The following is a 22,882-nucleotide window of genomic DNA, read 5'->3' as shown; positions in this document are numbered from 1 at the left end:
CAACCCCAGCTCCTTCAGCCACTCCTCATCAGACTTGTGCTCCAAACCCTTCATCAGCCTCGTAACCTTCTCTGGACATGCTCCAGCACTTCAACATCCTTCCTAAACTGAGGGGCCCTGAACCAGGCACAGCACCCCAGAAGTGGCCTCACCAGTGCCAAGTCCAGGGGAAGAATCACTTCCCTAGCTGTGTTGGCCACATTATTTAATGAAAACTTCTCCCCATGCCAGGCACACAGGAGGCATTAGTTAGACAAAGGTATTTATTCAGACCCCACTGACACAAGCTCATTGGTAGAAGCGTGAGTGGAGCAGCTATTGGGGAATGTCCAAATTCCTGGTGAGAGAATGTCCAAGGTCTGGGTGGCAGGCTGCCCTCAGCACATGGCTCTTGGCCCCTGGTGGGTCTCCAGCTGCCTGCACTGGAGGCAGCTCCCCTTCTAAGGAAAATGCAGCACACACAGCATGGTGGCAGTGTCCAGGGGCAGCTCTGGTCCAGGCTACAACCACATACAACCACAGGCATGGAGTCCCTCTGTGCTCCCACAGCAGCTCCTGCTGGGCCTGCAGCCCTGGGGGACACAGTAGGTTTCAGTCTCAGGCGGGCTGGAAGCACAGGAGACATGAAGCTGGTGTTACCCACTCCAGTCCCAAGGGGTGTCCCCACCCAGGAGCACCCCAGCCAGGAAGATGGCCACCCAGGTGAGTTTTGAACAGGGTGCTGCAAGGGTCTTGCCTGGCCCCACCTCACAGATTGGCATCATATGCTGAGTTGGTGAAGGTGCCCGGCGCTCCCAGGTCACTGGAAGGCAAACACAAGGATGTCACCTTGGGGAATGCAGGAGTGTGTGAAGGCCAGGAGTTAGCATAGCCCTGTCAGCCCCAGAGATGCTCCCGTAAAAAAACAGCCTCACACAGGCAGATCTGGTTGTCAGGAGGGTGAACATAGGGCTGTGACAGTCACAGGGCAGAGCCACCCTCCTGCAGAGCATAGCTCTCACCTGGTGGGTTTCAGGAGCTTCCTCTTCTCCTCTGATAACAGTGTTGAAATGTCCATGGGCATAAAGCACATAGAAAAGAAATAACCAGATCTGTTTAGTGAAGGTCACAAGAAGCTGCAGCAGCAGCATCTGAAATTGAGCAGAGTTGAACAGGCATGAGGTGGGGCTGCCTTAACAAGCATTTGCTGCCTTCTTCAGACTGATGATATTTATCTGGCTCTGCCCTCCAAACCTGGCTGCTGACATTTTTAGCTGGACCAACTGCCAAGGACCCAAGCAACTCAGCAAATAAAACGTGTGAATGGAGGCAGTCACACTGTTAAACACTTCTGATCACCCCAGCCTCCCCTGGGACTGTCACCACCTTGCCTGAGAGCCCCTGGCCAAAGCTAGGGTGGGCTGCAGGAAGCATTTCTGTACCTCTGTCACTGAGCCTCTTGGCAAGGAGGGCAATGAGTCCCCCAGAGAGCACAAGACCAGCTACTGCCAGGGCTGAGCCACTGCTGTAAGCCAGGACTTGCTTTAGGAAGGCACCATCCTCTGAAACAAAGCCACAGAGCCACGTGTTAGAAAGTTGTCGGCACTTCGCAGCCTCTGGGGAGTCTCTCTCCACCACAATCAAGATGTCCTTGGAGGAAAGCTGGAACCTCCACATGCTAGAGGAGCTGGGGTACCTGCACAGACAGGGGGATCCCTGGTCCAGTTCCCCGTGGCCTCACAGTGGAGCATCTCTGCTCCCATCCGAACAAACCCCTCCTCACAGGAAAAGATGCACGTGGAGTTGTAGGTGAAGTTCCCATGCACATGAGAGCAGGTCAGCTGGCCTCTGCTGGGGGAGGACAGCACTGGGCAGCTGATGGCTGCAGATAAAGCATAGCAGGAGCATCAGGAGGACAGGACTGATGTCAATGAGATGGGGTTATGTGGACTGGCAAGCCAGGGGATAAACTGACATAGGCCAGGGTGCTGGGGAGAATACTCTGCTACAACAGATATATGTGAGATCACAGGATTTACCTTTGCAATGTGTGGGGTCCCCAGTCCAGGTCCCCAGGGCTGTGCACTCACGGCTCTCCGGCCCCTTCAGCACAAACCCCTTCTGGCAGGAGAAGGTACACGTGGAGCCAAAGGTGAAGTCCCCATGGATATGGAAGCAGGCAGCCCGGCCCATCTTGGGGGTGGTCAGTGCTGAGCATTTGATGGCTGCAAGGGTAAAGAGGCACAGCTCAGAAAGGAGCCTGGGAGACTACACTGCTGGGACCAAGGGGCTGGGGACACATCATAGTGTCACCCCACGGCCAGTGACACCCTGAGCTGTGGCAGAAGCTCTACCTTCACAGAGTGGGGCATCCCCTGTCCAGGTCCCCGTGGCTGTGCACTTGCGACTGTCTGACCCCATCAGCACAAACCCTGTCTGGCAGGAGAAGGCACACGTGGAGCCAAAGGTGAAGTCCCCATGGAGGTGGGAGCAGTTCAACTCTCCCTTTTCTGGAGCTCTGAGCACTGGGCAGGTGACAGCTGCAAGAACAGAGAAACATTTTCAAGCTGAAATGTGGGTACTACAAGGCTAGACTGTTGAAAGAACAGGACCAAGAGGGTCCTCTAGATCCCTTGCTCAACACAAGGCCTGTGACACCTTGAGCAGCAGCAATACCTTCACAGTGTGGTGTGTTCCCAGTCCAGGTCCCCAAGGCTGTGCACTCTCGGCTCTGCACCCCCACCAAGGCAAATCCTGTCTGGCAGGAGAAGGCACACATGGATCCATAGGAGAAGTTGCCATGGAGGTGGGAGCAGTGCATCTCTCCCTGGTCTGGAGCACTGAGCACTGGGCAGGCAATTGCTGCAGGGCAAAAAAGCACTCTTCAGGCAGCAGCTTGGGGACTATGAGGCTGAATTCTTGTGATGAGAGAACTAAAAAGAGAATATCCCAGGGTCTGCCCAAGGCCAGTGACACCTTGAGCAGCAGCTCTACCTTCACATCTTGTTGCATCCCCTGTCCAGATCCCCATGGCTGTGCATTCACGGCTCTCTGGCCCCATCAGCACAAACCCCTTCTGGCAGGAGAAGGCACATGAGGAGCCAAAGGTGAAGTTCCCATGGATGTGGGAGCAGTTCAGCTCTCCCTTTTCTGGAGCTCTGAGCACTGGACAGGTAACGGCTGTAGGGGTGGAGAAGCAGTTTGAGCAGGAGTCTGAGGACTACAAGTCTAAACTGTTCATCCTGAGAAGCTTCAGGAGAACCCTAGTGTCACCCCACGGCCAGTGACACCCTGAGCTCTAGCAGCAGCTCTACCTTCACAGTGTGGGGTGGCCCCAGTCCAGATCCCCGTGGCTGTGCACTCACGGCTCCCCGCCCCCTTCAGCACAAACCCCTTCTGGCAGGAGAAGGCACACGTGGAGCTAAAGGTGAAGTTGCCATGGAGGTGGGAGCAGTGCATCTCTCCTTTTTCTGGAGCACTGAGCAGTGGACAGGCAATTGCTGCAAGGACATAGAAACAGTTCAAGGAGGAATCTGGGAACTACAAGGCTAAACTGTTTGGTCTGGGAGACTGGGGAAACCCTAGTGTCATCCCATGGCCAGTGACACCCTGAGCTCCAGCAGCAGCTCTACCTTCACATCTTGTTGCATCCCCTGTCCAGATCCCTGTGGCTGTGCATTCACGGCTCTCCGGCCCCTTCAGCACAAACCCTGTCTGGCAGGAGAAGGCACACGCAGAGCCAAAGGTGAAGTCCCCATGGACGTGGGAGCAGTTCAGCTCTCCCTTTTCTGGAGCTCTGAGCACTGGACAGGTAACAGCTGCAGGGGTGGAGAAGCACTTTGAGCGGGAGTCTGAGGACTACAAGGCTAAACTGTTGGAAAGAAAGGACCAGGACACTGGAGAACATTCCAGGGTGAACCAGAGGCCTGTGAGTAGCAGCAATACCTTCACAGTGTGGTGTGTTCCCAGTCCAGGTCCCCAAGGCTGTGCACTCTCGGCTCTGCACCCCCACCAAGGCAAATCCTGTCCGGCAGGAGAAGGCACACGTGGATCCATAGGTGAAGTTGCCATGGAGGTGGGAGCAGTGAATCTCTCCTTGGTCTGGAGCACTGAGCACTGGGCAGGCAAAGGCTGCAGAGTGAAGAGGTACACATCAAGCAGCAGCTTGGGAACTGGGAGACTAAAATTCTGGGACCAAGGAGCTGGGGAACACCACAGTGTCACCCCAAGGCTAGTGACAGCTGGCACTCCAGCCGCAGCTCTACCTTCACATCTTGTTGCATCCCCTGTCCAGATCCCCATGGCTGTGCACTCACGGCTCTCCGGCCCCTTCAGCACAAACCCCTTCTGGCAGGAGAAGGCACACGTGGAGCCAAAGGTGAAGTCCCCATGGAGGTGGAAGCAGTTCAGCTCTCCATTTTCTGGAGCTCTGAGCACCGGGCAGGTGACGGCTGCAATGGAGAGCAGAGCTCAGAGATGGGATAGATGAGGTTAAATCTAATAATTCAGGCTGAATCCAAATCAAATCTTACCCACACTCACCTCTTTGAAACTGTAGTTGGTGCAATGATTTTTCTGCCCTACAAGTGATTTCCTCAGGGGGACACAGTTGCTGCTCTGCCAGAGCCCTGTTTATCCCTTTCACTACCCTGGGCCAAAGCCCCTGGGAGGAAGGACCACAGCTGCTGCAGTCCCATTCATCTCCCTCCCTTTACTGGAGCAGAGACCAGCCTCTGTCCTTCTCACAGTGACAGGAGGATGGCTTTGGGACTGTAAAGCACTGCCATGGCTAAAGAGGTTGTATACCAGCCTCCCCTGCCTGTTCCCAGGGTGTGTTTTGCTGCATGCCAGGGTGATACCCAAAGTTTTCTGGGGTGAGTGGCTCTGCTGCCTGTGGGAGCCCCAAAGGTCGGTGCCAGCAGGGCATATACCACCACCCAGCCCAGCTGAGACAGACTGCATTCACTGCATCTTCTGCTTTCAAACTGACACCAAGCACTTTCCTGGGTAGACTTTTCCTTTTGTAGCTATTTTACAGGCAATTCTGGTTTCCCAGTCCCCAGAGGTGCCTGTTGGTGAACATGCTGTGCAGGTGGGAGCAGCTGACCCATCCCCTTTGGGGGCCAGCCAGCAATGGGCACACAATGACTGCAGGCGAGCATGGGGCAGAGTTTGAGGCAGGACAGACAATCCTTGCTGCACCACCAGCCTTGCTCTGCTCGTTTCTGGAGTAAGTCCAGCTGGCAATGCTTGCTAACATCATTTTGTTACCAGCACAGGCAACCAACTGACTCATCTGATTGTTTGCAATAAAACAAAAAATCAATCATATTACAGCCAGCAGGAAAAAAACAAGCTGGGAAAGCAAGCCCCTAGGAGCCTAAAAGGCCTGGAGCACACAGGCTCAGCCCAGCTTGTTGGTGGGGATTTTTGCAAAATTGGGAGCCATCTCCTGCCCTTGACCCTGCTGGGGATACTGGTTACAGAACAGTCACATCACATCTCCATGCCTGTTCCCCTTAGCTGCGGACAGTTTTGCTTTTTCTCAGCTACCTAAGGTCCTGGGTTGGACCACAGGCCCAACCAGCACAGACAGCAGCAGCAGAACTAACTTCAAGGCAGGTTTCTTTTAAAAAGAATATATATACAAAGATGTTTCCCAGTCCCATTCCTTCCCAGTCCCAGTTGTGTCCCATGTCTGCTTGATTCACCCCATCCTTGTGCAAGGCTGTAGGTGTACCACACAGCAGCACAAGAAAGGTGGAGCAAGACTCTTGCACCCCCAAAAAAGCCTGGCAGTTCTCTGGGATGCCTGGTGCCTGGCTGCAAACCCTCAAGCCACTGACAGGAAGACTTTCTCTGCCCCTGCAGAATAACATATCACAGCTTTCTCTCCTTTGTGGTTTCCTGCCACACTCTGTCCCACCCAGCTTAAATCTAACCTCATTTCATGAGTCCTTATCCCTGTTCAAGGTGGCCTACCCCTGCCAGGATATACCCTTCCCCTGGCTGTGGGACAGCAGCCCCTCTTTTCTCTTTCCCAAGATGCCAAATGCCTTCCCAAGGCAGATCAGGTGGGCTAGGGGAGAGGGACACTGCCACAGAGTTGACAGAGGAGCCAGGACACCATCCTGACCCCACACTTGGTGTACACAGGGTGCTGATATCTGAGTGGGATTCAGGGCAGCAAACATGGGCACTGGGACAGCCAGGCAGAACAGGGCCTCACAGCTCACAGCTGCTCTGCCCATTGCAGCCTCCTCAGGGAATCCCACCCCATGATGCAGCACCAGGAGATGCTTCCACAATCGGTAAGGGCGCAGCAACAGTTGTCTGAAGAGCATTGGGCACATGGGGCTGGCTCCCCCAAAGCATCAATGCTGCATCCCTGAGACCCCCCAACCCCTGCCAGGCCCTACCTGTGCAGGTGGGGATGTTTGCTGACCACTCCTGGGAAGGCAGGCACCGCAGCATGCCCACCCCTCGCCGCTCAAATCCCTCGTGGCACCCAAACTCACAGGTGGAGTTGTAGCTGAAGTCTCCGTAGGGATGGCTGCAGTTCATGGGCACTCCCTTGGGCTCCAGCTTGGCACACTGCATAACTGGGAGAGACACGGTGCCACAGCCCATCAGGAGCACCAGAACCCTGCTTTGTCACCAGGGTTTGGACTCTCCAGCAGGGAAGGAGGGGTGGGGATGGATGTCTCACCATCTGTGCACTCAGGGCCGTGGAAGCCGGGGTAGCAGTCGCAGCGATAGCTCCCAATGGTCTCCACACACTCGCCACGCTGGCTGCACAGGAAGGGCTGGCAGGAGGCTGCACACACAGGGGATGGTCATTACGAGCTGCTGACCACCCTGCCAAGGTTCCCAGCCCACCCAATCCAGCTCCAGTCCGCAGTCCCCCTGCTCACCCTGGTAGCACAGCGCCTTCTTCTTCCGGTTGCAGGGCTCGTCATTCCACTTGCCGGCCTGCTGCGGCCGCTGGATGTAGATCTCCACGCAGTCCTGGTTGGAGCGGCGGTTGTTGGGCTCCCCCAGTGCCCAGTTCTCTGCCTCCTTGGACAGCACCTTCCCGGTGCCCACCCAGGTCCAGATGCCGCCGAGCTTGCGTAAGCCAATCCAGTAGTAGCGCCCGTGGAAGGGCAGGCTCTTGTTGAGGTACTCGATCTCCTGCTGGTTCTGGATTGCCACCAGGTCGGTAAAGAAGGTCTGGCAGAAATTCCTGGCCTGCTCCCACGTGTAGTCCCCTTGGTCACTGTAGTGGTAGGTCCAGGCACCCACCTCCATCCACAGCACCATGCCTGGGAAAGAGGATGAGGTCTAGGATTGGTGCAGAAAGGATGGGAGCTGGGTCAGGGGTGGGATCCCTTGGGACATGAGGGTGGGCTAAGCCTGACATCATGGCCAAGAGATGCCAGGGACAGGCTGGGTGAAAGGATTGGATGAAGGGGTGACTGTGGATGAGAATGGGACTCCATGGGTACATAAAGACGTGGCAGAAGGAGATGAGGACAGAGGGGGATGGCACAGGGATGAGGAAATTGGAGGTGACAGGGTGAAGCCTGAAATGGGGCAGCACGGGATGAGGCAGGCAGAGCACAGGAGGCAGAGGAGCCCCAAGCAGTGATGCCAACCCTCCTCCAACATAAGGATTGAAAGCTCAGCCCCATGGCCCTGTTCCCCTGCCCACAAAAGCTTCCCAAAGAGGAAAGTCCCGCTTCAAGATGGTTCCATAAAGACAGTTCCTTCCTTGAGTGCAGATGTGTATACTTCAGTTTTCTTGCTTTACCCTGCTACATGAGACCCAGATTGGAGCAAGGCAGAGGAGCAAATATGCCCTCACCCTCAAAAACATTTGGACCCCAACCTGCTCATCTGAGACAGAGATGGTCTAGAGTCTTGTAAAACTCAGTGTTGCAAAACAAGGTCTTTCAAAAACAAGCTCATATTATGGTCATACCCAGCAGGCAGGGCAAAGCCAGAAAGTAACTGGAACCCACACCCAGAAATGAAGGGCACTTAGCTGAAACCCTGCTCTTATTTACAGCATTTCACACCGCAACTTTATGCAATCAAAGGGTTTTAGCCACAGAAAGAAGCTTCCTCCATTCTCCCCAGGAGCAGCTATCTCCACAACTGCAGAAAGTGATGTGGGGATATCATATCTCCATATGTGCAGAAAGGGAGATGAGGATCAAAGTTTGCTCCAAACAACCAGCCTAGCTCACACTGTATCTCAGGAGAGCATTTTATCACACTGCAGTTGTGCAAAGATCCAGGCATTGCAGATGAGATGCAAATACACGTCTTCTAAAGTCTAATTAGGGCTGTACTTTGGTCCATTGTTATACATTTTTGTAGGTAATTTCCCATAATTTGTCTGGTTTTTCTTGTGAAAGAGCAAACTATCCTCTTTGTTCAACAGAACTGAAGCTGGGGAAAATGTGGTTCCCTCTTTACCTTTTGGGAATTTGGGCCTGCAGGACAGGAACTCAAGGCACCTTCTGGGAGCCTGCCCCATCCTCAGCTCCCACCAACCTCTTCCTGGCCCCTGCTACTCCCCAGCATGGCTCAAGGCAGCTGCCTGCTACCCTCACACAGCCCATCCCCAAACTGAGAAGGACCAAAGTTTGACATCTGCTCCAGGTCTGTCCTCCACATGCTCTCCTACCTCTTTCCTTCAGCTCCACCAGGAGGAGGAGGAAAGAGGTAGGAGAGCATTACACCCTCTCTATGGCACAGTTCATCTCCCCGGTGTTATGCTACTTCTCCCTGCCCCACCTGGTGCCCAAATGAGTGCTGTTTTCCTGTCGTTTGACCTCTTGCTCCTGTGGAAGCCCTGATACCTCTTCCTAGGGTGGTGCTCAACACCCTCCACTGTTGAGGTGCCTTTGCCTTTTTGTTTTCTCTCAGAGCCAAATCTCAGCCTCCTCCTGACACTGCACTTGCCTCATTTCTGTTCCTTAGCTCAGTCACTAAGGTTCTTAGGAAAATAATTCAGCTCACAGAGGATTTCCAGGGACAGAGCAGGCACCAGTAGGTTTTGCTCTGTGCAATGCCAGCATGTGAAGGAAATACCCTACAGGCAGCAAAACCAAGTTAGTTTCTGTACTCCTGATGTCAATTAGCAGCTCTAATTCTGTGTGGTGCTGCCCCAGCTGTGCTATGAACCCTTACACCCATGGGGTCCTGTGACTCCATCCATGCCCAACTCCCCAGCATGAGCATGGGTGTAGGCGGTAGTTAGAGCTGCCCTGCCTTTCCCCAGATCATAGTACAGTTCACAGTACCAGCTGCCATGCTGCATTTGGGGAACCAAACATCCTGCGGGGACCTCAGCCATGGCCTGGCCCTTCCTGGGGGAGCACAGTCTGCCTGGAGGCTGGCACAGGCAGGGCCAGCCCCCTCCCAGCCCAGAGGGATCCAGCCCTGGGGATGGGCTGATGAGCCCCCAAAATAGCAATGCTACATTTCTCCAGTTTCTCAGACCTGCAGACTCCTTGGCAGCAGGGTCACACTGGACTTACTGAGTGGGTGGTGGGTGGCTTACCCCATGTGATGGCAGCGATGCCCAGGGAGGTGCCAGGAGAGCCCAGAGTCCGTGTCCTCCTGGCAGATCGCAGTCCCACAGCAGTGCCCTGAGAGAGAGGGAGACATGAGCGTGCACATCCCAAGGGGTTCACACGTGCACCCACACCACTGCCAGGCAGTCCTGGCTCACACAAGGGCAGTCACTCGTGGCACTGGCATGCAGGCACACACGGTGTCCTGTGCCCCGGAGCCCCTTCCTGCCCAGCCAGGGCTGGCATCTACCTCTGCAGTCACTGTGCCCTGTGTGCCTGGCAGTGTCCCGTGAGCCTGGGGTCGCTCAGGCAGAGTGTCCCCAGGGCAGCCTGCGTGTGTCCCGCAGCCCCCAGCTGTGGTTCCTGTCAGTACCTGCCCACAGCCCTGCCCTCCGCTAATCCCCTTGTGTAGGCAGACCCTCAGTCATGCCCAAGGAAAGGAGCAGTTCTTACCATGTTGGTGCCGCAGCTGCACCGTGCCCAGCCCGCAGCAGCTGTCCCTCGGTGGGCAGTGCTGCTCACGCTTCCTCCGAGCCTGCAGCTCCCTGCCCCCAGCTTCTTCCCCTCCCATCCCAGCCCCGCTGCCAGCCCACATCCTGCCCCACACCCCTGCCCTCCCCTTCCCACTCTAGCCCCAAGAAACCCTTCTCTGAGCCCGGGGCTGGAGACAAACAGTGGGGTCAGCACTGGCCACAGTCCTGATGGACCTAGCTTGGCAGCAGCCCCATGGCATGGGAGCTGGCTGCATCCCCGCTGCCATGGGGACATGACAGCCACAGGAATGACCCACAACAAGCCAGGATTGCCCAAGCACCCCAGAAGGAGGAGAAGGGCCCCCTGAAAAGTGTTCAGCCCCAGTCCATGATGCCCAGAGCACCTAGACCTCTCTGACCTACCGTGTCCATGTGGCAGCACCTACACTGGTGGAGGAGAGAGGAGGCTGAGGTGTGATTGAGGTCCCTTGTTGGCTGAGTAGGACAGTGGTTCACCACCTCCCAGCTCCATGCCAGACACTCTTCGTGCATGCAGGTGTTTTGCTCTGGCTGTGAATCTTCACATACCATTTATAAACACTTACTTACACAATGCATTTTTCTGTCTTTGCCTTTAAGTCTTTATGAGAAAGGTCCAGGAATATGCCAGAGGAACTTCCTCCTGACTTATTAACATCCTTTAGGAACTTCCACCAGTGTTTCAGGAACATGTCTAATTGTGTCCACCGCCCCTTGGATCATTATAATAATTATAAATAGTTTCTTACCCTGTCCTGTTTGTAAGTAGAATTGCCTTGGCCAGGTTTTCTGCAGAAATTACTCTGCTCACTTCCAGCTAAAGCCAAACAAGAGCCATGCAGGTCACATGTATTTTCCAGTTCCAAAGAAATTGATGCTGCTCCACCAGGACATTCTAGACAAAAGGAGGAACCCATTCCACAAGAGCCATAACCCACTACAATTACTTTATTGTTGGCCAATATAAATGAACCTTGTTTCCTGTCTCTGGATATCTTCCTTGAAAAATGTTTTAATGCAGTTGTTTCTTTCTATGGAATTGCTGAGTCTGTATACCCAGTAATTCAGGAGCACTTGATTTCTAGCAGCTCCTCTGCCAAGGATGGTCAGTTATGGGAAGGGAAGGAGCAGCCAGGCAGACAGAGAGGCTGAGGGGCAGCTGCTGGGGAGGAGACCAGCACCAAGTGCTGAGGGTCACCTGGGCAGGGTGGGAGCTGCCTCTCCTACTGGTGAGAGACTGCTGGGACTCAGAGGGGTGCTCATGGGTACACAGCCCCAGGGCAGAGCAGGCTGTGCCCCTGCCAGTTTCACTTCTGCTGGAACCCAACATGGTAGGGCAGAGCAGTAGAAAAAAATACTCCCACCCTTATTTTTGTAACTACTACTTTTGTTGGTATTGCTTTAAAAATGGAATCAGGGTGTCTGAGATGCAGAGGCTGTTGCTGCTGCGAAGACAGAAAATGACCAAGTTCGAGCTCTGTGTGGAGGCAGGTGCCCCATGCCTGGGTTCAGAGAGGCGGTCCTACATGGCAGAATGGATACTTGGCAGGATGGGGGCTTGCTTTGCAGGTAGTGGAAAAAAGTACACATGGTAGAGGGGAGAGAAGACCCAAATCAGCTCTGCTGGGAGCTGGTTAATCACCAGGAGCCCTTTCACATCTCAGGTTATTTCCAAGGTTGGCTTCCCTGGAAGGGATTCAGGATGCTGCAGATCCATGCTCCTGCTGGATTCCTGCTGCTCTGCTCACCACGGAAGGGGCTGAGCAGTGTGGGGATTTCCCAGGTGTCAGGATGGTGCATCCTGTCCCCCCAGCCATCCCTCTGAGGACACGAGCAAGCTGCCAGCTAGGGCTTTGCTCAGCATGGCCTCAAGGGAGCAGGTACAAAGACCCTTTCCTCTGTCACCTCTGCCCTGTCCCTCTAGACCCAGGCACTGGAATGGAGAAGCGCCTCCTTTGCTGTGCCCCAGTGCTGAGCAGCCCTCGGGGCGATGCTCTCAGTGCCCTAGAGCCGTGCCGCAGGCTCTGCTCCTGGGGAAGGGGCACGGCCGCGCGTTGTTTACAGCAGAGGCTCCCGCCCCAGGCTGGCACAGCCTGTTCCCCTCCTTGTGCAATGTGTCCGCAAACCGCAGAGGAACCGAGTCACCCGACACTGCCCGGCCGGCTCGGCTGCTGCCCGCGATACAGCGGGCACCTTCCTGGGAGCCCCGCTCGCCCCGGGGAGGGCTCAACAGCCCACTGGAGGTACCCGATCCCGCCCGTCAGGGCTGTGGGGTGCTACCGGCGAGGACACACGCCTGGGTGCAGCCCCGCTGCTGCCATCCCTCCGTTCTTCCCGGGGGACACGGGCGGCTCTCCCTGAGACTTTAGAGGCATCTCCTGATCGCGGGCAGGACATCACTTCTACCACAGGTCCCCAGGAAGAGTTTGACCCAAAGGGTGTCCCTGAGCTGCAGAGTGCCTTTGGGCAAGTCCGCCAGCGCACAGCTCCGGCAGCCGGACCTCCTCCTCCACCCTTTTATCAGTTGCTGCCCCGCCTCAAGCAGCACCTGATAAAATCTTTCTCACAATTTGAAAGCGTTTGGACACCGGGAGACGCATTAAGGGTGCTACCCTGGCTTGGAGGGACTGAGATGATTGCAAGGATTAGCCAGGACCAGAAGTCCAGGGACAGGTACCCCGTAGCCCGCACCCACAGGGACCTTGAGGCGCTGGGACAGCCCTGGCTGTGGAATGTAGGGGTAGTTTTGGGCAAATCGCTCCTGCCCACCCTATCCAGACCCTCTCAGAGATGTTTGTTTGACCTCAGCTGTAGGACAGTTCTCTGCCTCCTGCCTTTCACTTTGAAGCTGGTGCTGGAGACCCTTTTCACTGGGCATCACTGTCACACGGGTACCCCTGCCCATGCTGCCTGCCAGCTCCCTGGCACCTGGCACCAGCCACATGTGCACGGCACAGATAAGGGTTTGCCAAACAGGATGCCTGGGGCATAGATAACACCGACATTATCTCGCTGCTTGAGTGACAGGGAGTAAACAAGTGACTCTGCCCACCCGGGGAATCCCAGGCGGCACCTCTGCCCTGCCAGCGAGCTGGGGCACAGGGTGGGTACAGACTGCTGGGGTGCAGCTGCAGGGATGTGCCACATCCAGGGGCAGCCCTGAGTGACAGCCAAACCACTCAGCCTACAGCTCCTAGGAACTGTGATTGCCCTGCTTCTGCCCTGCCTGGCTCTCCATGGCACTGTGCATCCCTGGAACAAGCTGAGACAAGCCACCGACTCACCTGGCCCTGCCCCAGTAGAACCCATCCTCCTGGCAGGACAGACCAGCCACACTGGCTTGGTGTGGGGGCAGCCCAGGCACAGGAGACACTGGTAGCCAATGAACCAGGCCACCCTCACCTTGGACACCACCAGTGCTTTTGTAGCATGTCTGGTTTAATGCAGAGTTTTCAACCTTCTCCCATCTCACATAGCAATCCCAGAGACAGATTCCTCTGCCTGTCACCTCTGTCACCTGCTGTGTACTATTGCATCACCTGCTGTGTACTATTGCCAGCTCCCCTCCCTGGGCAGCAGATGAACTCAGCACTGAGAGCCGTGTCGCTAGCCAGGGCTAGGCCCTGCACAGCAAAAGACATCCTCTCCTCGGGCCAGGAACTCCTGTGGCATCTCCTCCAGCTGTGCCCAGCTGTGTTTCACCCAAGACAGAAGCAACCTGAGGACATTCTTCACCTTCTGGCAGGCCAAGGCTGAGCTTTCTTCTTCTAAAAGTACCTCTTTCTTTCCCACCTCCCTGCTTCAGCACACAGCCTGTCTGGCTCGGCTGCTGCCAGTGATGCAGCAGACACGCTCCTGGGTGATGATTTCTCCCTTGGGATCTTGGTTACCTTTCTGCTCAAAGGAGTTATTGTGTTGTCTATTTGTATTAGTGATTTATTATCTGCAGATAGGGCAGGCACTGGCACAACATGTTTTAAAGTCTTTTTTGTGCCTCAACCACCTTGCTTATGTAGAGCTACAAAGTACCCTGTCTGCACTGCCCCAGCTGTTGCAAACTGCTGGGCTCTGCCCAGTGCAGCATCCCTTGGTGTGTGACCCCAGGGACAGGGTAGCCCTGTCTGAGTCGCTGCCTCTGTGGCCATCCAGCGCTCCATGCACAGGGTGGGTGGCCCTTGCTGAAGCTGGCTCTTCCTAAGAGTCCTGACTTCTGGGGCAAGCCCCTGCAAGAAAGAAATAAAAGCTAAAACAATGAGGGGAGGGCTGTTCCTAGCCACTTGTTGTCACCTTTGAAATTAATTCTTACTCCTGTGACCTCTTGCAGCGCTGCTTTAAGAGCAGGATGGTCACAGGCAACAATTTAACAGTGCTTCATCCATGGGCAGAGGGGTACAAGCTCCTTCACATCTAAGACGCAAAAGCAAAACGTCTTTTCTCCACTTTTCTGACAGGAAATGGCAAGGCAACATCGGCAGTGCTTTCCTAGCTTCTTTTTATTTTTATTTACCCTTAAGGAAAAGGACTATTTTGCAGAGAGGCATCTTGGGAGGACTCACTGGCCCGACAGGAGGTGAGGCAGGACATTCTACCCCCACCCACCACTGCTGCCCTGTGCGACTCAGGCGGCCCAGCCCCGTACCGGCACCGTACCTGGCTTCTCAGGGCAAGGCGCAGCTCCCTGGGCTGCCCGGCTCCGGCCGTAGCCGGCCCTCCTCTGCTGCCTCTGCGGCTGTCACACCATCGTCACACGAAGGCTTCTCGGTGCTCTGCAAGACCTAGAAACCCGCTTTTGCCCTCCAGGCCCGGCGGCCCTTGGGCAGAGGCGCGGGGCCGGGAGCAGTGTCCTCCCCGAGGGACAGCGGCGCGGGCAGCTTGCGGGGCTGTGCGGGCTGCGGCCTCGGTCCCGTCTGCCGCGGCGGTGCCGGGACCGTACCGTGGGGGTGCCGGGGGCCGCTGTGCCGTGTCCATTGGTCCGCGGGCCGTTGCTCTCCACGATGAGCCGGAGAAGGCCTGTGCCAGGGAAGTCCATGATGACCACCCCCCAGCGCACGGGCTGCCCACCCCGGCGCCGCAGGTGCTGGCAGCAGCGGGGATTCACAAAGCGAGCCACCTCCTCTGGGCAGGTGAAGAGCCCATTGCCGGAGCAGAAGGTGAGGTACATGGTGCTGGGGTCTCCGCCGGCCGCCTTCTCCAGGTGCCGCCGCACCCGGGCCCACTTGCGTTCCAGTGAGAGCACGTTCCAGGCGTCGCTGATGCTCAGCTGCTCGTAGGGGATGCCCAGCACCTCCCGCGCCAGCGCCTCCAGCACCACTATCTTCCCGCGCACCTGGCCCAGCGTTGGCACCTCCTCCCGGCACCACACGCAGCCCTGTCCCTCTTCCAGCAGGCAGCGGTGCAGCTGGGCAGCGAAGCCGGGCCGGGAGAAGATGGGCAGCTCCTCCTTGATGCGCATAAGCACGGCCTCGCCGGGGTGGGCGCGGAGGAAGCGCAGGGTGCGGCGCAGGACGCCACGGAGGCTGGCCCGCTGGAAGGTGCAGAGGTGGTAGATGCGGAGCTCACCCCGCGACAGCTTGCAGCGCACATCCAGGAAGCGGATGCCGGCCGCCAGCTGGGCCTCCAGGCCCCAGCTCTGGCACCGCAGGCGCCGGCCACCGAACAGGCTGAGGGAGTCGTGGGTGCCAGGGATGGAGAGGTGGGAGAGGGGCAGGGCGTCGGGGAGCCCCGCCATCCAGTCAGGGCAGCAGGCTGCCGGCTGGGGCACACAGTCGAAGGCAGCGCTGCGCCGGGACCATGTCTCCATAACCGGGAGAGCGGGCACCTCGGCACCTGGCTGGCCCCCCAGAGCCCTGCCGTGGAAGAGAACCAGACCATGAGTGGTGGGAGCATGCATTCCGATCCCACCCTCCCCAGTGGCATCCTCACCGTACCATAAAATCCTAGAACACACCATACCCTATAACCACAAGTGCCCCATATACTTTGCTGCCTGTACTTCTGTCACACTGTACTGTTCTCCTGCCACTGTCAAGCACCCGTCCCAGTACCCCCGAGCCCTGGTACGCCCCAGCCTCCTCCTCATTCACGCACCTGGGTTTGCCTGTGGCTGTGGAGCAGAGCCCAATGAGCAGGGCACGGCCGTGGGTGCCGGCGGCACACTGGCAGGTGGAGCGGGATGCCAGCCATTTACCCGGTGACTGTCATGACGCGCGTCCTGCCTCGCAAATGGCACGTGCACCTGGGATTCATCCTCAGCCCTCGGCCAAGGAGCGCACTTGACAGACACACCAGGCTGGAAAACCACCTGGCTGATCCCGACAGCAGCCATTCAGGCCTCTGCACCTCCCTCCCCAGGAATCAGGACAAACGGGATCGTGGTGCCGCGGGGCCCCTTGATGCTGCCCACGGGACTGGCTGTGCAGAGCCGCGGGGTGCCTGCATGCCTGCTCCAGAGCTATGTCCCGGGGGGACCTGGACCGCCCCGGCGAGGATTGGCGTCGTCCCTATCAGAGAGAAAAGCACAGAAAGTGTCCGGAGCGGGGGTCTGCGCTTGCCAGCACATCCCAAGACCTGCTCAGCGAGAGTTCCTAAGGAAATGGGCTTCATCTCCTTGCTCTTCAGGCACCAGGGACTGCTTCACAGTGGAGTCACTGCAAGGCTGCCCGGCGGGGAGTGACCCACCTCCTGCCCAGGGGACAGAGCTGCCGAGCACCCCGGCCGGCAGCACGTGCTGAACCCACCGGGGTTTGGAGAGGAGCCGCCGGACAAGTCACAGACCCCTCGAGCATCCCTCCAGCTCACATCCCCTCCGCCTAAGCGGGGCGAGCACAGGGATCCTCGGGGGGCGTTCTGTTCTGTCGCTGCAGGAACAGCCGGCGGGGACCGGCCAAGGGGCACCTTCCCTGCGCGCTGGGAGCAGCGCCCGGGCTGAGCGGGGGTCCCTGGGCCGCCCCCGCCCCGACAGCCCCGCCCTGGCCCCAGCAACGGCCCCGTGTGGCGTCCGCCCACTGCTTCCCGGGCACGGAGCGCCCGCCCGCGGAGCCGAAGCGCGGCCGCGCAGCCGCTCCCGCCCCGGCCCCGCCCGGCCCTGCCCGCTGCTCTCGGCATGGCGGCGGCGGGCGGCGGCAGGAGCTGCTTCGTGCTGGGCGCCTCCGGGGAGACGGGCCGGGTGCTGCTGCGGGAGCTGCTGGCCCGGCGGGCCTTCGCCCGGGTCACGCTGATCGGGCGTCGCCGGCTGAGCCTGGGCGAGGCGGAGGCGGCCGTGGTGCGCGGGCCCGGGGGACAGGGCTGGCCGTGGTGGCGGGGACCGGGCCGGCGGCGCTGACCCTCGGCCTTCCCGCAGGAGCAGGCGGTGGTGGACTTCGAGCGGCTGGGCGAGCACGCCGCCGCGTTCCAGGGACACGACGTGGGCTTCTGCTGCCTGGGCACTACCAGGGCCAAGGCTGGAGCAGTGAGTGGGGAGCCCCTGACCCCCGGGCGAGCAGGGGTCCCGCTTGTCCCCTCCCCTGCCCCGCTCCCTGCCCCGCTGACCCTCCCCTCTCACTGCAGGATGGCTTTGTCCGTGTGGATCGGGACTACGTGGCGCAAGCAGCAGAGCTGGCACGGGCAGGGGGCTGCAAACACTTTATCCTGCAGTCCTCCCGGGGGGCAAACGCAAAGAGCCGCTTCCTCTACCTCCGCGTGAAGGTGAGGGGGCTGCTGGGGTGGGCTCCTGATGCTCGTGCAGGAATCACGGGATGCCAGGAGGCTCGGGAAGCAAGCAGGAGCTGAGGTTTAGAGATGCAAATGGCTCTGGGGATCCTCTTGCTGCTGCGGGACAAGGGAGGGGGCTGGCTGGGCAGCTGTGCAACTGGCTTCTTATAAAGCAGCACAACACCTGCAGTGCAGCGTCTGCCTCCCTCCTCAAACTCCAGAAACATGTGCTGGGGTCTCCAGCCCAACAACAGTTCCCCAGCCTTAAGCTGGGATAGCTTCACAGCTATGTGGGGAAGCTCAGGGCTGTGGCCAGGTGAGACATGAACTATCTCCTGATGGAAGGCCTGCAGGCTCCCCAGGGAGGACCACACCCGTCACAAAAGCTTTTTTGTCCATGTTTGCGTGCTGCAGCTCCCAACACCTGCTGGATTCAGAGCTGCCTGCCAGCGCCTTGTGCCGCCTGGATCCATCCCCAGGCTGGATGCTGAGTCCAGATGCTCTCCAGAGCAGCCTGTTGCAGTTTAGCACAGTTTAGTGATGGTTGCAGGGGCGCACTGCTGACCCGTGGTCCGTGTCCACCACAGGCCCTCGCCCTGGCTGCCTGGCCCCGAGAGCTGATCCCTGCCTGGCCTGTTCCAGCCTCATGTTGGTTTTAGTGCCATCCTGCCCTCGGCTCAGCAGCCCTTTCCTGGGTGTTCATGGGGGTGGCAGGGATGGTGCTTGCACTCATCCTTGTCTCCTTTTGTCCTGCCTGCCTGCTCTGACAGGGAGAAGTGGAAAACCTGGTCCAGGCTGTTGGTTTTGATGACTGTACCATTCTCCGGCCAGCGTGAGTAGTGTGGAGGAGGGGGGGCACAGGGTGCGGGGTTGCCAGGGCAGCAGGGAAATGCTTCACTGGGAGAGGGAGGAAGAGAAAGGATACGTGAGGGCAGGGCTGGGGAGGGAAGTGGAGAATGCCAGCAGCTGCAAATGTAGCTCATGAATGAGCAGACTGCTTCCCAGTGCTGCAGGGAGCAATCTCTGCAGTTTCCTATGGCCCATCCCACTGCTAGTGCCATGTGCCACGCAAGGACAGGAGCCTTGGGCTGAAAGCCTAGGTTGAGGCACATAGGTCAGAGCTTAGCTCCAGATGGACCTTGACCTTATGCAGAGGGAACACTCCCCTGTGTCCTTTCAGGTGTACTGTGCTCTTGATACCTAGGAGAGCTGGAATTCTGCTTTCATCAGCACAGTGGGGAAAGGAGTTTAGTGTCCAAGGGCTCAGCTCTGTCACATTCCATGACCCTGCGAAAGCCCCAAAGCCCGTGTCAGTTCAGGGAGCTTGTCCGGGCCCTGGTGCAGCTGGAGAACTCAGTCTCTAGCTTTCAGCCTGGATTGTTTCATGCTGACCCACCTCACCTTCTTGCTCTGCAGGGTGCTGCTGTGCAGGCGCCAGGAGTCCCGGCCCATGGAGTGGATAGCCCAGCAGTTCTTGGGCGCTGTGGCTCGGCTGTTCCCCACCGCTTACTCAGTGCCTGTGGAAATGGTGGCCAGGGCTATGGTGGCCTGTGCACTGCAACCAGGAGAGGGGAAGGTAAAGGTGCTGGAGAACGGGGCCATCCATGAGCTAGGAAAGGCAGTGCCACAGCAGGGCACATAGAGCAGCAGGGATGACACGCAGGAGCTTGGTTCACTCTTCAGATGCTCTCTGGGCTGAGGATGAATGCACACATGGGAGAGGTGTGGGGTGCTTGCATGGCTAGCATGGAGCCAGAGGTACATCCACTTCTTTGCACTTTGGCTGATTCTGTCAAGGGATCAAAAATGCAGGTGCTGGCTGCTGGGTGGGTATAAACAATGTGCTCTGCTGCCTGGATCTGTAATACGAATACGGGTAAAGATGATGTAATCCAGGCCTTGAATAAAACCCTGTGACTGATCTGGTTGTGCCGGCTTTGTGTTGAAATAGTGTCTGTCACCCACATGCTAATAACCCAGCCTCAGCCTCATGTGCTCAGATCATGTCACTTCAGAGAATGCTCACAGGCAGGTGACAGGCACAGGAAGGCAGAGACAAGACACAGCTGCCTGTGTGGAGGCTGCACTTGACAGAGCACATGGTGGCACCAGTGCTGTTTGGATAGCAGAGCTCCTGGATGCTCAGCAGCAGCTGCTGAGGCGCCAGGAGTGGTGGCTCTGCCTGCAGCAGGTCTGTGCAGACACTCCTGGGCTCATCTGCTCAGAGCGCAGGGCTCTAGGGACGCTGCTACTCACACCTGGTCTGCCACTTGGTACCTGTAGTCACAAAAACGCTATGTAAATACTTGCAAACGCCCGTCCCTCTGGGCTTTCCTTGCAGACACAAAAGAGCCTGAGCCCAGCCCCGTTTTCCCAGGAGTGCTCTGCATGTGCAAAAGTTGAGGTCAGCCCTGTGCACACCTTGTAGGGGGCCTGCTCCTGCCCAGGTGCCAGCAGGGGAGGAGGTTCCTTCTGTGGGCGTGGAGCAGGCACGAGGAGCAGGGCAGGGCAGTGTCCCAGGCCCCGGCTGTCCTCAGGCCTCGTGCTTGGGGTCGAGGAACTCGGTGGCTCCCCACAGGGGATGCAGAACATACGTGACTCCCAAGTTCCCTGCTGGCCAGAGTCCCAGTGCTCCGGGTAACACTGCTTTCCAGGATTCTCTGACCTCACCCATGGCTCCTGTGTCAGTGACTTGGATGTGGCAAATGGAGGGAGCCTAGATCTCATCTCCTCCTTCTACACAAGCATTTCCATCGTTGGCTTGGGCCTCAGGAAGTTGGTGGGGGCAGTGAGATGGTGTAGGCCTGCACCTAGACAACTCCTCAGCCACGTGAGGGGCTCAGTTCAAAGGGGCCACAGAGCCACAGCTACTGAAAAAGACTGTCCCAGTGAGAGCAAAACAACACCTTGAGAGTAGTATTTAATGCACAAAGGGAAATGAGGGGTAGGCTGGTCAGCATCACGCAAGTATGAGGAGCACAAAGGCTGGTCACCTGCAACACTGGGTTACACAGGCGTGGTGCACTCAATGCTCAAAGATTTTTTTTAAAAGGGCACGTGCTTATACAAGGGAGTGGAAATGAACATCCAAAGTGACAAGACCTTAAAGAAGTGAAAATTGAGATGAGAGAATAAAAAAAAAAGAATTCAAGCTCTGGAAAAACCAGGTGAAAAGCAAGCCACAGAAGATGTGAGAAAGCATCCTAAAGGCATAAACATGAATTATGACTATGTGAGAAGCAGAAAGTTCTCCAGGGAGGCTCAAGGACAGGATGTGATCAGGCTCTATAGGAAGGAATGAGCCATCACAGAAAGCCTCGCTGAGTTACTTGCATTGCCCTTTGCTGTTAGGGAGCTCACACTGCCATCATTCCTTAGGGGACACACATTTTCATGACTGTCCCAAAGCATGCAGGGGAAAAAAATATTTTTAACACCATTTTTAGAACACATGGTTAAAAGTCTGCCAAAAGGAACACTCAGATGAATGTCCAAATACTCTCCTGGATGACAATTGCAGTGATCCCTTTACCAAAAGGTCAATATTGTTAAATATGATGCTAGTTCTTAAAAAGTTCCAGTGGGAACCAGGAAACAGCAAAGCAGATAGGCCGCCTTCTATAAAAGGCACGTTGCTAGAAAGGATAATAAAGTCTGGAAATAACAGGGCCAAGGATAAATTGGGTGTAATGGGAGATTCCACGTGGCTTTTGAGGGGTCAGTTGCAAGGCACAAGCCTGGATCTCTCTTGGAGGAAACCAGCCATTGTGTACACAAGACAATCTTCTCCTCAGAGTGCACTCAGATCTCCAAAAAGCTCTCCCAGAAGGGCTCTTAAAGAAATTAAGCTGTCGTGGGAAAATTAGGAAGGTCTGTGTAGTTTCTTATTGGAAATATTTTTTTAGCACTCCAAAGCTTTGAAACACACAAAACAAACATTTCTTACTGGACAAAACTCTGTGGAAAATGCAAGCCATTTATGTGTAACCCTTGTTTCTGCTCAGTGGTAACGGTTTCTTTTTCAGTGTTTCAGATAAATCTGTGGTTAAATGCTCAGCTGCAATCCCAGCACACAGCATAGCTTCCTTATCACCCTCCCACATGGAGTTTCCTCACACACTTTGGACCTCAGTTGCCCAATTTGCTCTGTGCACTCCTTAAACCCCCACCCCAGAGCTTTGGAAGAGATTTTAGACCACTGCTCGCTGAATTACGGCAGAGAGGATTTGCTCACCTAGGGCTGAAGGAGGTGAAGGAGACTAAAGTCTGCAGGGAAGAGACCCAGTCCTGCCAGGGGCTCTCACTGGGGAAAGCTCCAGGTTCTGTGAGCAGCAGGAGTCTGCAGAGATGGAGCCGAGTCCTTGGCACGCCTGGCGGGGCTCTCGGATTTCCAAGGGCGCGCAGCCCTGGCTGCAGCTGGCGGGAGAGCAGAGCAGGGAAGGGTGCTCAGAGGCCACTGGGCAGCAGTAACACAAACCACCTGGTCCCACAGAGCCCCATTCTCCCAGGATTCCCATGCTGGCTTTATTACAGAAATTGGTGATGAAAGGATACTGCCTTGCCAAGGGTCAGCAGTGGGGGTTGCCCAGGAGGTGCCCTGGCCCTGCTGTCCCTCCCAGCCCTGAGCTGTGAGAGCCACCAGCCCCTCTTACCCAGCCCATGCTGCCACCGCCTTCCCTCCGAGCTGGGGGCTGCCTGAGCAGCCGGCACAGCCTCCTGCAAACAGCACCACGCTGCAAAGGGGCTCTTCAAAACAGCCTCTGAGCTGGCACTCAGTGACATCCTGGTGACATCCCTGCTAGCAAATGCGTGACCCTGATGAACTCTCTGGCCCCAAGGGCACTGGCACAGCCCAGCAAAGGTGCAGTTTGCAAGGCTATGCTCCTCCAGAGAGCAGGGGCTGCACCCCAGCTGCTGGGAGATGGGGCCACTGAGCTACCCTTGATGGGGGTGAGGCACCTCCAGGCTCCTCCTGAGTCCTCTGAGAACAGGGCAGAATGAGAACAGCCTGGAAGAGTAAAGGACCTCCATCCTTTGTGGGTGCTGCTCTTCCCTTCCCCACTCTGTGAGACACGAGGGAGGCTGGTGGGCACCTCCATGCCAGCAGAGGGAAGGGCAGCCCACCACACCCTGGCT

General features: G+C 57.0%; 3 protein-coding genes across 11 annotated transcripts; 1 reads left to right on the top strand and 2 right to left on the bottom strand.

The window, feature by feature from the left end:
* Positions 1–249: 249 nt before the first annotated feature.
* LOC129123522 (P-selectin) lies at positions 250–14,749 on the bottom strand. 9 transcript variants are annotated; one of them, XR_013183187.1, is made up of 18 exons: positions 10,807–11,403; positions 9,533–9,620; positions 6,894–7,283; positions 6,689–6,796; positions 6,399–6,581; positions 4,245–4,430; positions 3,925–4,110; positions 3,612–3,797; positions 3,294–3,479; positions 2,974–3,159; positions 2,656–2,841; positions 2,334–2,519; positions 2,019–2,204; positions 1,676–1,861; positions 1,422–1,541; positions 1,002–1,130; positions 747–802; positions 250–606 (listed from the first exon to the last, which is right to left on the bottom strand). XR_013183187.1 is itself a non-coding variant. In XM_054637921.2 (18 exons), the coding sequence occupies exons 2-18, from the start codon at positions 10,568–10,570 to the stop codon at positions 748–750; spliced, it is 2,778 nt and encodes a 925-aa protein (XP_054493896.2). In that variant the 5' UTR covers positions 10,571–10,596; positions 10,807–10,856; the 3' UTR covers positions 250–747. The 9 variants fall into 9 exon arrangements, 6 of the variants coding, with proteins under 6 accessions (XP_054493896.2, XP_077037993.1, XP_054493894.2 ...); XR_013183188.1 differs by having other exon boundaries at positions 250–572; XM_054637921.2 differs by adding an exon at positions 10,442–10,596 and having other exon boundaries at positions 250–802; positions 1,002–1,032; positions 10,807–10,856.
* Positions 10,988–17,006, bottom strand: LOC129123525 (1-phosphatidylinositol phosphodiesterase-like). Its single transcript, XM_054637926.2, has one exon. The coding sequence runs from the start codon at positions 16,005–16,007 to the stop codon at positions 14,790–14,792; it is 1,218 nt and encodes a 405-aa protein (XP_054493901.2). The 5' UTR covers positions 16,008–17,006; the 3' UTR covers positions 10,988–14,789.
* A 153-nt stretch (positions 17,007–17,159) lies between these two features.
* HTATIP2 (HIV-1 Tat interactive protein 2) lies at positions 17,160–19,667 on the top strand. The gene is made up of 5 exons (XM_054637929.2): positions 17,160–17,318; positions 17,397–17,504; positions 17,603–17,740; positions 18,517–18,578; positions 19,163–19,667. The coding sequence occupies exons 1-5, from the start codon at positions 17,160–17,162 to the stop codon at positions 19,386–19,388; spliced, it is 693 nt and encodes a 230-aa protein (XP_054493904.1). The 3' UTR covers positions 19,389–19,667.
* The last annotated feature ends 3,215 nt before the right edge of the window (positions 19,668–22,882 follow it).

This window comes from Agelaius phoeniceus, chromosome 8 (genome assembly GCF_051311805.1).
Source record: "Agelaius phoeniceus isolate bAgePho1 chromosome 8, bAgePho1.hap1, whole genome shotgun sequence".
Classification (NCBI taxonomy): Eukaryota; Metazoa; Chordata; class Aves; order Passeriformes; family Icteridae; genus Agelaius; species Agelaius phoeniceus.
The sequence above is the reverse complement of the archived record's forward strand: the minus strand, read 5'-3'. Positions and strand labels throughout refer to the sequence as shown.